This window comes from Dendroctonus ponderosae, unplaced genomic scaffold (genome assembly GCF_020466585.1).
Source record: "Dendroctonus ponderosae isolate FM_Combo_2020 unplaced genomic scaffold, Dpon_F_20191213v2 Dpon_F_20191213_8, whole genome shotgun sequence".
NCBI classification, from domain to species: Eukaryota; Metazoa; Arthropoda; class Insecta; order Coleoptera; family Curculionidae; genus Dendroctonus; species Dendroctonus ponderosae.
This window is the reverse complement of record NW_026019016.1, coordinates 1894451-1908039: the sequence shown is the minus strand read 5'-3', so window position 1 is coordinate 1908039 and position 13589 is coordinate 1894451. Positions and strand designations below refer to the sequence as shown.

At 34.6% G+C, this 13589-nt stretch overlaps 3 protein-coding genes across 3 annotated transcripts in view; 2 read left to right on the top strand and 1 right to left on the bottom strand.

Moving 5' to 3' along the window:
- Window positions 1-4374, top strand: part of LOC109544778 (vacuolar protein sorting-associated protein 51 homolog) — a 6069-nt gene extending 1695 nt beyond the window's left edge. Inside the window, exons 2-3 of the mRNA XM_019915110.2 lie at window positions 195-626; window positions 967-4374. Coding sequence (XP_019770669.1) covers window positions 2020-4245 — 2226 coding nt within the window. The 5' untranslated portion in view covers window positions 195-626; window positions 967-2019 and the 3' untranslated portion in view covers window positions 4246-4374. The remainder of the gene's footprint in view (window positions 1-194; window positions 627-966) is intronic.
- A 429-nt stretch (window positions 4375-4803) lies between these two features.
- On the bottom strand, window positions 4804-7400 carry LOC109544781 (phosphatidylinositol 3-kinase regulatory subunit alpha). Its single transcript, XM_019915115.2, has 4 exons — window positions 6747-7400; window positions 6368-6439; window positions 5802-6079; window positions 4804-5737 (listed from the first exon to the last, which is right to left on the bottom strand). The coding sequence occupies exons 1-4, from the start codon at window positions 7077-7079 to the stop codon at window positions 5380-5382; spliced, it is 1041 nt and encodes a 346-aa protein (XP_019770674.1). The 5' UTR covers window positions 7080-7400; the 3' UTR covers window positions 4804-5379.
- Window positions 7401-7910: 510 nt separating this feature from the next.
- Window positions 7911-13589, top strand: part of LOC109544776 (probable helicase with zinc finger domain) — a gene marked incomplete in the record, with an annotated part of 9907 nt that continues 4228 nt past the window's right edge. Inside the window, 8 exon segments of the mRNA XM_048669367.1 lie at window positions 7911-8388; window positions 8593-8801; window positions 9073-9278; window positions 9547-10069; window positions 10377-10642; window positions 11722-12054; window positions 12109-12401; window positions 13277-13503. Of these exon segments, the coding sequence (XP_048525324.1) occupies window positions 8106-8388; window positions 8593-8801; window positions 9073-9278; window positions 9547-10069; window positions 10377-10642; window positions 11722-12054; window positions 12109-12401; window positions 13277-13503 (2340 nt within the window).

The following is a 13589-nucleotide window of genomic DNA, read 5'->3' as shown; positions in this document are numbered from 1 at the left end:
CCCCCCCCTGACTTTAAAGCTGGATCCGCCCCTGGGTGGAAAATCAACTTTTTACACAAAACACCACACAGCAAAAGTTGTTGCTCAAGGGATTTTCTATAAGGTGAGCATACTGTTAACTTCGAACGAGAGGACCAGATCATCTAGATAATTGCCCCTTTTTGTTCTAATCCGTTCAATTGATGCAATTTTAGATTTTCTTAATATATCGCATGTTCAAAATTATGGAACCTACAATACGGACTAGACTCGCTGATGATGAACAAGTATTAACGTCAATTACGGATGCAGATTTAGATAATTTTCAACACAAAGACGTAAATCCATTTCCGGAATTTGGAAATATTGTGTCGCTTACTGACGAAGAAAGACATGAAAAACTGAAAGCCATTATTATTTCATCAAAGAAATTGTGTGTGGAAGACGAAAAAGTTGTTTTAAACTGCAAACTCCCACAATGGAATACAGATATTAGCAGCGTTGATGAAAGTTTGACTTCATTCAAACAGTCCATGTCAGAGTTTAAACGCCTAGAAACTTTACAGATGCCACCCAAATTTGCCACTGATAACAATTTTGGGGATTTACTTAAATATTGTAATTCAACACTTCAAGATCTATCCAAGGTAAATTAAATTAATTTAGCACCAACTTCCCGGCCTTTTTTAAGTAAAAAGTGTTTTAATAATTTAAATAGAAAAGTAAAATTTTAGTAAAAAGTGTTCTAATAATGCGATAAATATTTAAAAAAATATATTTGAGAAAATTTTGCGTTTTTGTGAATATACCGGGAAGTCATTCAAATTTTCCAACTTTTTTCAAACCGTGGTATGCATTGAAATCGCAATTTTTCCCTAATTTCACTCTTACATCAATCCTAACATCGCGAAGTTGTTCTACCCTGTATATTTAAGATTTTACCGTAATTTAAGAGTTTGTATTAATACTCAGTTTGTGTGTTTTTAGTACTTTGATACTCTCAAAACAGCTCAGCAGATTAAAGTCGAAAACTTGGAATTACCGGAGGACGATTTATCACATTTTGTCAGTTCTCTTTATCAAAATTGCATAAAAAAATAATGCATGGAGGAATTTTAAAGGGCGTAATTCACTTGTAATCACTGACGTACTGAAATATCGACAAGTTAAAATTAATAAAGGTTAGTTTTATATTATATCATAAATATTTCCACTTCACCCCAAATGTGTAAGTGTATCTGTTTTTTATTTCTAGTTGTGTATTCATTTATTTTCTAAATATTATTATATAAATGTTTTCTTTCAATGATATAAGTTCAATAAGTAAATCTTTATTCGAAAGAATGGACTCAAGTGCCAAAGATTTTATCAATAATTATACGGTGTCGCGGACAGATCTTCAAAGTGATCAATTGAAAAATTTAATTTATTATTAATTTTTACGTTTATTTTGCATTTTTGAAATTTTGTACCAAAAGTAATCTGCATTTTAACAGGAAAATTTAGAACGATGAAGTTTTTTCATTTGCTTAAAATAAAACTTTAAATTTTTTGTCAGAATTAAAACCGGATACCACTCTTGAGCAATTGTTTTTGACATTTTTTCATTTAAAAAAACAAACATGCTGATCTGAAATATGGAATAGAAAATTTAACTTTTTTTCTTGCAACTTTATTACGAAATTGTCATAATTAACTTTTTTTTCATCCGGGTTTTTTGTGTTCAAAACGAATGGTTGCCCCTGAAAATTTGTTGATCAGACGAACCTATTATAGAGGTTTTACACAAATATTAAACTTATGTGTGACGTCACAGTCGATCAACCTCAACTTGTGATCTTCGTTATCACTGAGCATATTGACATTGCTAGTTGACGTTGAACGACTTATGTCAGACAAGTAAACAAACACCATATTTATTTACTTAACTTCATATGATTGTTGCAAAAAAATCTTTCAAATTGTGGTACAAATCGAAGTGAAAATCCCAGAAATCGATTAACTTCGTGCAGAGGGCCTACCGACTGACAACTGTAAATAATGGGTGAAAAAAATCAAAATCAATTGGACATAAATGGACCCAATTTCAACCCCAACGTTTACCTGGATAAAATATTCAAAGAATGTACCCTTCGCCAAATAATGGACCACGAGAATGAAATTGTGAAAGATACGCAAACACTACACTCGGACATGCAGACCCTCGTATATGAAAACTACAACAAATTTATTTCTGCCACTGATACCATCAAGAAGATGAAAAATGATTTCAAGAAAATGGAAGATGAGATGGATCTATTGATGACAAACATGGATTCGATCACTTCTTTCTCCGAGAAGATCAATTCAAATTTGCAGGATACTCGAGAAAAAATTTGCCATTTGTCCGGTGTTCATTCTTTGCTCCAAAGGTTGCAGTTTCTTTTTAAGCTGCCTGCTACATTGAAGTCACGTATGGATGAGAAAAATTATATCCAAGCTACTCAGGACTATTTGCATGCCCAGCGAGTGTTGCAGCAGTATGGTGATATGCCAGCATTCCAGGGAATTAAAGGTGACTGTGAATCAATTTTGGATGAGTTGAAAAATGAACTTAGAAAGCAGTTCAGCGATCCCAGTGCTTCTACGGCGGAACTAACGGAATCAGTGGATTTGCTATTACAACTAGAGGAGCCTGCTAAAGAATTATGTACAGATTTTTTGTCTTGTGCTGATAAGAGATTATGTGAGCAGCTGGTGCTCTTGAAGGACGAAAGCGAGCAAAGGGGCATAGCAGAATTCATTGATCTTGGCTGTACGGGATTTCTAAGCGATTTGTGCTTAATAGTTGCTTCCTTTCATGGCATGTTTATCAACAGAATTAACACAGAGAATATTGAAAACAGTGAAATATTTGAAAATTTTGCCGCAGTGGAGTTAGATTCATTCGTAAATGAAAATATGAAAAAATATTTTGATTTAGTGAAAAACAAAGTAGATTCTGAACAGGATATTGCTGATACGAGCACTTTAGTGGGAGCCCTTGATAATTTTTATATGAGAGTTTGCGATAACAAATTCTCGAACAGCACTAGTTTCGCTCAATTTGCCATTGAAATAATTAGTAATGCTGGTAGAAAACAATGTAAGGCCCATCTGCAACTGTTAAAATTGGCATTTTCGGACACTGTTTCGAGAGTCAAACAAGTTTTAACTGCCCCAAAACTGGTGAGCCAAGATGAGTCGTCGAAGAGCTTAAATGAACTGTTAAATTCAATGATCGTCACCGTTGTAGAAAAAACTAAAGGAGTATTGCAAGACCTCGTAGCGTTTATCAACCCGGAAGTTTCGTTCGCTAAAAAAACAGCATTCACTGAGCAGTTTTGCATAGGTAACGTCCGGGAAGGATTGATAATATGTTTTTTGCGGCACATATCGGTGTCGGTCAAAAACTTTTGCTCTAAAGGTGTATTAGATGCGAAAATACATCCTTCGTTAATTCTTTTGCTCTCCAGATTTTGCCTAGATTTTCGAAATAATAGTGTTCGGTTTCTTATATCGAAAACCGACGAAATCTTCAATGCGAACTCAAAAAGAAACGGCATAGAATTGACAAATGAATCTGATATAAGCAACTCAATGCAAGAGTCTGCACAATATTTACTCAATCACTACGTGCAGTTACAGGGCCATAATTGCTCGCAAATGTTGAGAAAAAGTGTAGAAACAAGAGATTGGCTGCATACCATTGAGCCAAGGACTGTACGAGCTGTTATGAAGAGAGTAGTTGAGGATATATCAGTCATCGATGCTACTGTCGCCTTGGTATATGAAGATCAAGGAACTACAACCGGCAATAGCAGCGATTCGAGCCGAAAAACCCACAGTATATCAGTATCAAAAGTCCAGTACAAATCAAACTGGTCAAGTTACACTCCAAGTCACTTGGACTCAACATTGGTGTCTAACATGCACAAACTGTTCAGCGAAAGAATTGATATATTTTCGCCCGTCGATTTTTCGAAAGTTTCAATTCTAACCGGCATTATCAAGATCAGTCTGAAAACTTTCATGGAATGTGTGCGATTGAAGACATTTAGCAAATACGGATTGCAACAGATTCAAGTTGATACCCACTACTTGCAATTGTATTTATGGAGATTTGTTGCTGATGAAAATTTAGTTCACTTTTTGTTAGATGAGATTTTGGGATCTGCTGTTCATAGATGTCTAGAACCAGTTTTAATGGAACCCAGCGTTGTTGACATTATTTGTGAAAGAGGCTAGAAGCTGAGTTGAATCCGTATGCGAAATAATTTTCCATTATGTATATGTATTCATAAGATATAAATGTCAGAATTTTGTTGCAATATACAGGGTGGGCCTTTTGCTGGGCACTACCACCTTTTAAACTGTGTTAGTAGTTTTACACTTAAAACGTGTAAAGTTTTGTTCTGTTCAGTAATATAAAAAAAGAAATATTACGAATCGCAAAGCAAAGTGTAACGATCTCACCAAGGAAACTGTAAGACAAGTGACTTTTTCTCAAAAGAGAAAAATCCGCTTTGCTTAGCTGCTATCACTAGCAAAGCAAAAGCATCTACAGTTATTCGGAAAAGTTAATTTAGCACAATCTCTGGTGCATCCGCGAATGGCCGGCGAATTTTCTTCAAATTTGATAGAGTTTAGAAGAAGGATTTACGAGGATGTAAAACATTCTCAACTGAAATTGATTGTAAAAACAAGCGACATCGTAAGACCGCATTAAGTGCTTCTTATAAAAATGTTTTTCTGGAAATCGTGGCTTTAAGGTAAGTGTTTCGCACTAAATCAAACAATATCCAATAACATAAGGCACTAGCATTTATTACATACATTTATATAATTTGCAACTGTAAAACAAGTATATGAAAACAACTGAAACATTAACATATAAGTGAATTCATTACATTAATGAATTGTTCTTTGCAGTTTCCAAATCAAGTTATTCCCTTGACGAAGTGGGAAATGAATTGAAAAGTAAGAGAAAATAATAAATCGGTTTATCACAATAACACTATTGCCGCATAAACTATGGGAAGCTTTTAATTGTAAATTTTTTTTATCACAATTTGCTAAAAACAAAAAACTAACACATTCATTATTTGGCATTTTCGAAATCGAATTAAACTTTTCAAGCTTAAAAAATACATTTTAAATGTGCACACAAAACGCAATTTATAGCTTTCCAGGTGGCATTTGATCTTCTAGAGAGGCGCTGGTTGACAACATTAGCTTGCCCACAATCGTTAAACGAAGAGAAGATTTATAAAAGTTCCTAAAGCGTAGTGAATGAAATAATTCATTTTACCGCTGTGGATCGGTAAGAGGACAATTTAACATTTTTTCTCTCAGCAGTGTTACTGATAAAAGCTGGGAAGCTTAAAAATAATTTTCTTCCCTTAAATATTGTATTAAAGTTACCGGTAAACACAAATTTTCAATATCATTTACATTTATATGTTGCCTGATAACAAACCTTGAGAGACTCTGTAAAGATCTGACTTCATCGTAGCGTGAAATAGGTTTCAATAGTCTAACAGGATAGTTTGGTTCCATACCTTGGCTTTTTGTGTAACAAAAAACCTGTTCTTCTGAGGATATTTTAACAGCCTGCTCTATGAGCTCTCTGACCGTATCGAAACATTTATGATCAAACACTCTAAAGCCACTATTGGTATGTTCTATCCGGGAGTGTAACGTTTTCCCTACACTTCGGAAACTTATAGAAAAGATGTGCCTACGAAACAAAAAAAGAAAAGAAATGCTTGTTTTAATATAAACATAAGTAGTGGATTTCTCACCTATCAGAAGCAGAGTCCCGAACCAGAAATGATCCGTCTGGGGCTCCCTCAAGTTTGGCTTCCACCAGTGATTTGGAAACGGGGCCCCAATACCAAACTTGGTGTGCCAAACTTGAAACTTCATTTTTAGGGGTGTAGTTACATCCGGAGGGGTTCGCGTTTGTGAGATGAGAAGATCTTGGCTGAATATCAGCGGTTGTTGACAACCTCGAGGAACTTGAATCGAGAGAAATATTTGACGACTTATTGGAATGACTCTGCTGCTCAGATACTGCAACCTGCAAATACGTGATTATACAGGGTGATTGCAAATCTTTTTATTTCTTGAAAGTGCAACTTCAACTTTGCTATCTGATTATTTCTTGCGCTACAGTTAAAAAGGATCTGGTAATATTTCCGTTTTTTTTCAAAGTTTTCACAGTTTTTCAGCTTAGTTTACTATTAAAAACACCTTTAGAGAATTGACGACAATTTTGAATCTTCCAGTATATTCGCTGTGAACACATTTCAGCTAATAGAATCTAGTCACTGGACAAAAATTATGTGCGAATTGATTGAATACTTACTGTGATTTTTCTTTGCACCGAAGGATCTAAGGTGTATATATTCTCAGTTTGGAATGTGTCCGAATTACTTCTCTGAAACAAAAAAAATTACTTTGTTTCAGCTGATCACCATTTAAACAGCTTTGACATGGAAATACAGTTATAATCAAGTATAATTGTATGAATAAACAAACATTTAGCGAATTTAGTGAGTGAACAGTGATCAAAAGCTGGATTTCCACACGGAGGAACCTTTACCAACCACTAAAACAAGTTGTTGGTAAAGGGATCATAATTATAAGGTGAGCATATTGTTAACTTTGAACTCGAGGCCCGGATAAACTAGGAAATGGCCCCCATTAGGTGAAAAACGAATTTCTTTTACTTTATCCGTACTTACTCGTGAGAAACTAGGAGAATCTGGTTGATGTGCAATATATATTGGAGGTCTTGAAGTTAAATGCCTGTTATTTTTCCAAAAACAGTTTTTCATTCGATTATGCCACTTCTTGATACTCTTTCTCAAATGCGTTTCGCTTCGCCTTAAATCCGTCGAATCATTTAAATTATTTCGAGTCGTGCTTTGTGTGAATGCTCCGTTCGCAGTGTTTCTTGCAGCACATATTTGATTTTTATCAGATGTGCTATTACTATTATTGGAATTTTTAAATACTTTCAAATACTTTAGACGAAAAAGCCAACTTCTAGTTCTATTATCTGAATGAGAATCCATACTGAATACGGATTAATCCGGAACAATTCGGCATACGATAAATATTTTCCAGACACAGTTCCGAATTCTCTAATACCAATATTATTTACTCATAACATATTTTGATTCATTTGGTAACTTATTAAGATAAACTTGCACAAAAGCCTGATTACTCACTGCGTGATTTATGTTTATGTTTAAACTATACTTATAGCACAATCAATTATCGCATTTATTTTGTTTTCTACCGTTACTAGAAATGAATGCTAATATTTTATATCAAGCCGACATAAAAACAATGCAAATTAGAAAATAATAATCTGGGACTGTCTAAAGTGTCAAATGTTGATTGTCTTTCACAGGTGATTGACAGATATCATAATGTGGCTCTTCTTCCYTTTATACTATATGATAGATTTGAAATCAGTAAATGGGCGCGGACTTTCYAATCATAATGTCAGAAAGCCCTATAATTGAAATACGTTATATTCCAWAAAAAGAAAAMCAGCAAATAAGCAGTTGAAAACATTATACCTGTTACTTCACATTATTGTCCCAAAAAATGTAGTAATTTTGAGTATGCTTTAGAAGAAAGAAAGARGCATTTTTTCTTTTCTGTAAATTGGTCTGTTGTTCGCAAATTAATACCTGAGACTTGAGATGACGATGCGAAACACAACTATTTTCGATTGCGATATTGGTGTATATTTTGTGAATGAAGCTTCTAAAAAAGATGAGCTCCTAAAATCCCTTTAAAGAAATGAAGCTAATTTTGAATCACCCTGTATACCGGCACAATATTGAATACACTTGGCAACTGTGAGTCATGGGGCGAATTCCAAGACAGCTCCGTTGCTAACTTAAGGGTAGTTCTAATGTATATTTTGACAGTGACGGTTAGGCTCATGTTAATTTTGTGTAAACTAATTTTATTTTGTTTAAGTTAGACCTCTTTTTCAAACATTATGTGCATATTTACACTTGTATTTACCTCGTTACCTTGTGAAAACTTGTCGACTCAAGCGACTGAAAGGTTTGAACATTATTATGGAACTGCAGACCGCGCAAGAATATGTTCGGCAACAAAAAAACTGGAAAAAGGCAGTGGAAACATATACAACATTTTTAAGAAATAAGAACAATTCTATCGAGCAAATTGTATTGGCATTATTTAGTCGATTGGAATGTCTTTTCGAATTGAACAATTACGCTGCAGTTATAAACGATTGCAAGAGTATTATCCAAATCACAGTAAATCAGAATGTCCATACTACGTTGCTGGCTAGAAAAAGACTGATACAGTCTTTGGTTTTATTACATAAATATATAGGTAATACAATAGTGATAGGAAATATCCTATTTACTAATTTATTTCTTAACATTATTGGGCTTAAATCATCACGTTAGTTTCATTAAAAATGCAACTATTTTGTCAGTTTAAATGCCAATCCATTTAATTATCATCAGGGTAAATCACAAATTTATCACAAGAGGTGGGTGCATATGATAAGTGAATGTTTGTATCTAATTCCAGATGCAGATAGAGCGACAAAGGAATGGTTGACGCTTCTAGATTCTGAAGAATCCAGAGAAATTAATGAAGTAAAACTCATTCTGCGTGGCTTATTAGGAACTTTTAATTCAAATGCCGCATCAAAGCAAAAATTTATGAATCTTATGAAATTACTTGAGGCGCAATTATCCAAAATGGATGAAGCAGCTATGCAATCGTTTGCAAATAATGTACGTATGCCAGATTTCTAATAGTCATTACTATTCTATAGCATTACTGTTAAAATATGCCAGCTAATGATTAAAAACAATCCGTCGTTATATCACATTGGTTAAGTTTTATCGTTCTACAGAGTGAACGCAAAGTACTAAAGATATTAAATAAAGTCGATACAGATAGATTCTACATAGAGGACGATGTAATTTCTTATCGGTTTCCAGTGAAAATAGGACAAAATCTAAAATTTTATGGGACACACCGTATATTTGATATTATTTTCAGGTGGACAGCACATTGGTATCTTGCATATATTGCAATGTATCCTTCAAGGATAAAACCGAACTGAGGGCGCACTGCCAGACGGAAATACATGAAATGATGATTATGTCTGATGAAGGACATGATTGGTTTTGGCGTCCTCCGCCTCGAGGATTTAAATCAGATACTTACGTTTTGTGTCAAAACTGGAAAGATTCAGGAACGTGCAGGTAAACTGCAGAGTTTTATATAGGGTGATTAAAAATTGGCGTTATTCCTCTGGGGGCACGTATGCATGTGTCTATAGACAAAATAGCTAAATAATTATCAAACAAAACTGCGGTATTCGCAGAAAAAGTTCAAAGAAAAAAGGGTGTTCTGAGTGTTGCATGTACATTGTTGCAAAGGTTATTTGTTAAGGCATGCAATCTATTTTGTACACTTACTAGCCTCAAATTAAGATGTAAAGTAAACGTTTTATTATGTTTTTCTCTATAGATTTGGAGTGCAGTGTGTCCAAGCTCATGGAGAAGTCGAGCTAATTGAGTGGAAAGAAAGGTTTAGATACAGGGAAATGAAATTGCAAAGGGCTAGAGAAAAGGAACTTTTTGGTAAATCTTACACTGAGGAGCTGCTCGAAAAATGGGTTCAATCACCTAGTCCTGACACTTTAATGTGCGATAGGATCGATGAGGTTGACGAAACATGTTCGTGTCCTCTTTCGGTGACAGTTTCATCCAAAAATAGTTACCACAATTGGACGTTTTTACTTAGAACACGCAAGCCTCTTAAAGCAGTGGCCCTGCTTCAGGATACACACCGTATGCATTTTTATATTTCAAGTATATTCATTAAAAATGCAAAAATCGAACACAAGAATGACCAGGAATGGATATCGCATCTCTGTCTTCAAGATTCATTTGCTGTTGTTGAGTACAGGATAACCGTTATGTTCAAAACTAGTATTTTTGGCACATTTCGGCAAAGTGTGGTTTTTGATTTCTCAACCGAACCAGTTTTGGTAAGTAATAACGTAGATTGGCAAAATTTAATCACCTTCAAGCGACAATTTGTCGACAAACAATAATTAATAAAATCAATAACAAAAAACATAATGTATGAAACCTTCCAGGAGAGTGTGGAACAGTGTTTGCCGCTAAATTTACCTAATTATTAAATAGTTCTAATTTGTACTTTTGCGCCTTGATAGGAATCGGAGATAAATAAATATACTCTTGTTTTTTTACGTTGATCAATTCATTGACTCTGCGAAAGTTGAGTTGACATTGTAAATATACTTATATAAAATATATATTTTTCATTTACAGGTAAAACATCTTTGTGCAGACTTGGTTCCAGATGCAGAATTAAATAAAATAAATGAGATTCGCAAAGAGATCACTCTTTCCATATCGGAAAGATGGACGGTTCATAATTCCGATATCGTCTATTTCCATTCGGAACTGGTTAGTTCAAGTACCAGTGAAGATTGGGAAAAGAAACTAAGATCAATGTATCCGTGTCCGCAAAATGAGACCTTTGTTTTGTCGCACGCAACAATGACGGAAAATAAATTTACCAGAAACAATTACAGGTTGGATAGCACAAATATCTCTTATGGTTTATGTTTATTGTTAGCTTACATGCACTTTTTACTTTTCATAAAACGCACTTTGACCTATAAAATGCACCAGAAAGTGAAACTTCAACTTTACTGGTTTGTGAGAAAATAAAGCCAAACTTCAGTCAGTCAGGATTCACATCATTTATAATAATAATCTTGAAAATAGCGTGTTGATGACACAAAACCGAAACTTTTGCCACTTATAGACCAGACTATGCCTGAATAGGTGAGGATGAGTCGAAATCCAAACGTTTTCGATTTTTGAAAATTGCCTGATGATGACTGAAAATCGAAACTTTTGTCACTTGTAGAAGATACTTTTTCCTGCAAAAAGGATTCAAAATAAATTTTCTTTCTTTGCAATTTACAGAGGAAATAAATACTAAACTCCGGCCTGCAAAAATCCGCACGAAAACCAATCACTATTCCTTAATTTGAAACTTTTACCACTAACAAAAAAACGGCGGGCAAATTGGAACGGAAAATGTTTTATTAATCCGTGAAGAAACACAAAAAAAGATAATTTGACGCATTAGAACGATTTTCGAAAGCCCAAGCTTTGGAGCCCAAAAATACCGCGAGTTCGTTGCAGTTCGATATTTTGAACAAACAGTTCCCAGGCAGGTGGATGGTTCGATGCAATCAATTAAAATATTTACAAGTACGGCTTAAGTACTTGCTAATTGGGTCTTTGTCATGAAGCAAAAAGCATTTTTGTAAAATATGTTGATTAAAATGCCGATAGAGCTTCCTATGAGTCAAAACCTTAAAATCAACTTCAGCTTTTAATTTTTATCAAAACCCCTTGTAATATATAATAACTTGTAAATATATAAACAAAAAATACGTACATTTTAACAATACACAAATGCATTAAGGAATGTGCTTATATAACACCATAACTATACTTTTATCTTTTAATTTACAATCTATCCAGAGCCCAACAGATGCATTGATGTAAATGAACACATTGTCTATATGGCCGATTGCTTTTATTTTAATCAAGATGGGCTGTTCGTTTCAATAATGTTTTTTTTTGGTCATTTTAGGGAAAGAATGCATGAATTACTATTCATAGAAGAAATGTCTCGATATGATCTTATAGCAAACTATAACTTGACGACCAAATTGAAAATCACTCGCAGTTACATACTATCACCAAACAGTATGGCTGCAAGCACCGCTAAATATTCAAATAATGGTGAGCTGTTTGCCTCAATTAGTCTGGGCAGAGAATTGTCTGAAGATACATCAGAGGGCAGACTGATTCTAATGCACTGTAATTCTGTGTATTTGTGCCCATCTGGAACTCAAAGCGAAACTGGACGAAAAGTATTTGAAGCACTAATCGAAGACAAGGGCAAGAGTACAATATATTTGAGGTGAGCGGCTTTTAAAGGGAGTTTGAAAGTGCAAACTAACCTAAATATTCTCAGGTTATCAAGCGACACCGTGAGCCAACTGCAATTGACCCCGGATTCAGACATCGAGGTCCAGATCCAGTTTCAACTGAATAGAATACCGTATTGTGAATGGCATTATATCTTAGACAAAATGCCCAATTTTAAAGCGATATTTCCGGAAACTTACTTGGAGCCAATCATTCCATGGTCACCTTCGAGACAGTGGTCTCGAAATTTGGACTATCGACTCAACATTAAACAGAAGGAAGCTGTAGTCGCGATTACGACACCTCTCAGTATCTCCTTGCCACCCATTTTAGTTATAGGTAAGTTAATGAGAAGAACTGTTGAATGATTAACTGATGTAATCATCCAAAAAACACTTTTAAATTCTATCTGTTATTTTTTTATTTGCCGAATATTGTCAAAACGTTAGCAACATTTTGTTTGTGTTGCCATTGCCATTGTTCTGGAAAACGGTTTACACCTTTTTTCTGTAAAATTCATTGGTGCTTCAGAATTTGCGAACAAAAGTGCGTAGAGTTTGCGAGTTTTTCACTGGCGTAAAAGTGAAATAGGAAAAACCAACGACTCTAATATAAATCTATATTATCTTATTTAAATTTATCTCGTTTGCACCTTTTTTTTCGAAAATCCCCGTCGCAAAATGACACTTAATTAGGGGACGTTAGTCATGTAGGTTTTGACTCGATTTTATAGGGAAAACGTTTCTCTAAAGGTCCAGCAAATGCTAATTTATTTTCTGCTGAATTTTTTATGTAATTAATTTTTCAATCCCTACGTTGAAGTGTGAGTGTGAGTGAGTTTTCAAAATTTTGTTCATAATCAAAGTAATTCATTTTTAAACCGTTTTATAAAGAGAACTTTGCTGCCTCAGTGCTGTGGGTGCTTATTCTCTCTTTAGCCTGTCCAGTTTTCTAGAGTTTAGTCAAAATTTGTATATTTGAAAGCTGAAACGGTTTTGCACTTTCTAAAAAAGTGGTTTATTTCTGTTCGAGCAAAAAAATGCGAGTAGGGCTCGGACTAATTTAAACTCGGCAAAGTTCAGTTCTGTAATTCAAACGGTTCCTAAAAATTTGGCACAGAAATAGAAAGAAACGAACGCACAGAGAGAAAAAAGTGTTTCTCGAGTGATTACAAACAGTAAATCAATTAGCTGAGAAAACGGTTATCTGTTTAGGTCCGTTTGGCACTGGAAAAACGTTCACGTTAGCGCAAGCAATCCGAAATTTAATAAAGGATCCAGCAAATCGAATTCTACTATGCACGCATTCAAACAGTGCTGCAGATCTGTACATAAAGGATTATCTGGATAAATGGGTGGTGGCAGGTGAAGAGAATGCGCGGCCCTTGAGAGTTTACTACCAGAAGAGATGGGTGGCCACTGTGAATAGTGTTGTTCAAAAGGTGAGTAACTTACTTAGTAACCTGATTTTATTAGATTCTGTTGTATATTATAATCTATTTCTGATGATTTGTTGTATTATGGCAAA

Bases quoted from the DNA above. Each gene is read 5' to 3' on its own strand.
- LOC109544781 (XM_019915115.2), bottom strand. From the start codon at position 7,079: ATGGATTCTCATTCAGATAATAGAACTAGAAGTTGGCTTTTTCGTCTA. The intron at 6,440-6,746 runs GTAAGTACGGAT...TTTTTGTTTCAG, and splicing joins ATTCTCCTAGTTTCTCACGA to AGAAGTAATTCGGACACATT. The intron at 5,738-5,801 runs GTGAGAAATCCA...TTTGTTTCGTAG, and splicing joins CGGGACTCTGCTTCTGATAG to GCACATCTTTTCTATAAGTT.